The sequence below is a fragment of the Eurypyga helias genome, unplaced genomic scaffold, assembly GCF_000690775.1.
Source record: "Eurypyga helias isolate BGI_N326 unplaced genomic scaffold, ASM69077v1 scaffold31280, whole genome shotgun sequence".
In the NCBI taxonomy this organism is placed as follows: domain Eukaryota; kingdom Metazoa; phylum Chordata; class Aves; order Eurypygiformes; family Eurypygidae; genus Eurypyga; species Eurypyga helias.
The window spans coordinates 1-2,784 of record NW_010227002.1 but is presented as its reverse complement, the minus strand read 5'-3'; the positions used below and the strand labels follow the sequence as shown (position 1 = coordinate 2,784).

The 2,784-nt window shown below is 51.9% G+C and overlaps 1 protein-coding gene across 1 annotated transcript in view; it reads left to right on the top strand.

Moving 5' to 3' along the window:
* The window catches only part of ADAM9 (ADAM metallopeptidase domain 9), a 20,131-nt gene extending 19,077 nt beyond the window's left edge, over positions 1 to 1,054 (top strand). Inside the window, exon 23 of the mRNA XM_010155126.1 lies at positions 940 to 1,054. Within this exon, the coding sequence (XP_010153428.1) occupies positions 940 to 1,054 (115 nt within the window). The remainder of the gene's footprint in view (positions 1 to 939) is intronic.
* The last annotated feature ends 1,730 nt before the right edge of the window (positions 1,055 to 2,784 follow it).

Genomic DNA, 2,784 nt, shown 5'->3' with positions numbered 1-2,784 from the left:
TGCCCGTGGCAGGGGGGTTGGAACTAGATGATCTTTAAGGTCCCTTCCAACCCAAACCATTCTGTGATTCTATGATTCTATGATTCTGTGATTGTGTGCAAGCAGGACCCAACCTTTTATAGGGAGAAGTTTTTCCCTCATTTCACGCTGTGGAGCTGCAGTGCTGGGAGCCAGAGTGTTCATTTATCACTGTCACAGCTCCCGTCTGACTAACAGGTTTCAGAATACTTTTCGGGGGCCGGGCTAGCCCCGCGTTCCTTCTAAACGCCTCTCAAAATACACAGCTCAAAAAGAAATTAATCAAGAATTGTCGTTTTCCCTGACTCATGAACGTTTGTGCCTGTACAGGATCATTTTTCGTTACCTGTGAACACAAAGTTCTCCTTTACTTTTCATTTTACTGGTAAATTGTATTTCTAAGATGTAATGCCCGTGCCATAAGCGGTGCATATGCAGCAAGTGCAGTGTATCGAGAGGGAGGACTTTAAACCAGCTTGTGTCATAGAATCATAGAATCACAGACTGGTTTGGGTTGAAGGGACCTTAAAGATCATCTAGTTCCAACCCCCCTGCCATGGGCAGGGACACCTTCTGCTAGCCCAGGTTGCTCCAAGCCTCATCCAGCCTGGCCTTGGACACTCCCAGGGATGGGGCATCCACAGTTTCTCTGGGCAACCTGTCCCAGTGCCTCACCACCCTCTCCAGGAAGGTGTCGCTGGAAAGCTCTCTATTTTGGGGGAAAATGGTGTGTTAACAAACTGGGATTCGCTGGGGATTTCGGGCACCGGGAAGCAGACTCTGACCCCGGCGTGGAAGCTGAGGTGGCAAGCAGCAGCGTAGCTGGCGTGGGTGGGGGGGGTGCCCCGCCGTGGCTGCGGTGCGTGTGGGGGGACACGTGTGGCATCACCGGGGCTGACAATGGCTTCTGTCCCCTTGCAGGCCACCGCCTCCGCAGCAGAAACACACACCTCAGGGACCCCCTCCGTCACAGCAAAAATGTGTACCTCAGGGACACTATATTCCTTCCCGACCGGCACCTTTGCCTCCCAAATAGCTTTTTGGCTTCCTCGAGGCCTTCACGTGAGCTGAGCTGGCAGAGCTGGAATGGCAGTTACCCGTCCTGTGTTGCGTGGTCATCCCAGAAAGCCTTCCTTCTGCATCCTGGGAAAAGGGGCAAACGAGATGCTGAAACGAGGAATGTAAAACTTTTACACTAAAATACCTCTACCAAAGCTACAGACCCGAAAACATCCGCCCCTCTCAGCGGCTTTGCGAACTGCAGCGGGGCTGCCCGGTGGGAAGCGGAGCGGCCCGCGGTTAACGAGTCCGTAAAGCGCAGCCCTTGGGAGCCCCCTCGCTCTCCCCAATTCTGCGGTGAGCCCTGAGGATGGAATTATCCCACTGCTTACCACCTTTCTCGACGTACAGTGAGGAATTGGAGTCCACCCCGTACCCTTTCCGAAACCAGGCCAAGGGATTTAAAATCATTTTGCGTGGGCTGGCAAAAACGTCCGTTTCCACGGTGATGGCACAGGTGAAATAAGGTATCAGTGAACTCTTTTTCATCAGAAATGTATTTTAAACATGTTTATGCATGTCTGTATGTTTATTGATGTGTAATAATGCACTTAAACTCTTATTTTCATGCCAACTGACACTAAGCCGTGCTGTAGGAGCACTAAGCTTAATGGTTTTAAATTAGTGAGTTGCTAAGTGAGACTCCTCTACTAATTTCCACTAATACAAACGGGCAGTGAAAATAAAGGTACGAAAAGACACGGCCTGTATCTTGGGTTTAAAAAAACGGGGCTTTCCTAGATTTTAATTTGGGTCTGAAGACCAAGGGTCGCTGCAGGACGCAGAAGCAAAGGCTGTCGCTGTGCCTGGACCGCCCGAGCGTCCGTGAGCACTTTAAAGAGGCAACGCTGCCCGCCCCGTCCTACACCCCCGAGCGAATTCTAAACCCGACTGGATTTTAAAACCCTTTCTGGAAAGGCGGGTTTGGCATTTGGCGTGCTGGGCCCGGGAGAGGGGATCTGTCCGTCGCGACGCCGTCGGGTGGTGGGTAGAAACCGGTGCTGGTGGTCATAAATGGAAACGGGCCGCCCAGGCTTGCTAAAAGTGACGTGAGGACTGAAAAGAGGGCTTGGCTTTTTCACTTTGTGCTGGCCACCGAGTCCCAACTCGGCCTGTAAACCCCCCGTGATGTTGCAAAAACATCCTTTCCTCTGTGTATACATATAGAAATATATATATATAGTGTTTGCAGTAATAAAATACTTGAAATCCTCCGGTTTCCCATCAGCTTAGACTAAGATGTGTAACACTATTAAAACATGTAAAACGTCACCTAGAATATCACCAGCCGCCTTTGCGGGGGTCTTGCTCCAAGATAATCGCTTCCCAGCTTCCGTTGTACGCTGCTCCCCTGGGGCTGGCTGTAACCAGGAGGGTCGGCGGCGGGAAGCGGAGGCCGTGGGAGCCTCCGGAGCGGGGATGGGAAGAGGGGAATCCGAGGAGCGATGTTGCCCATACGGAGTTGTGTTGGAAGCCGTTACGTGTGAACTCAAACTGTGCTGAATCGGTGCCTTCTAACAGATCACGCCTTTTGTATTGATACGGGGGGGGTGGCGGCGTGGGGCGGCGAACGTGCGGTTTTTAGTGATCCTTGGGGAAGGAAATGGCTCGAATTTTACATGTTGACCACTGAAGCTGACTACTGACTATTTTTTAACTGTGCACGCTGACCCCGCTCCCCCGAGGGCTGGAGACCCCCATGGCCAC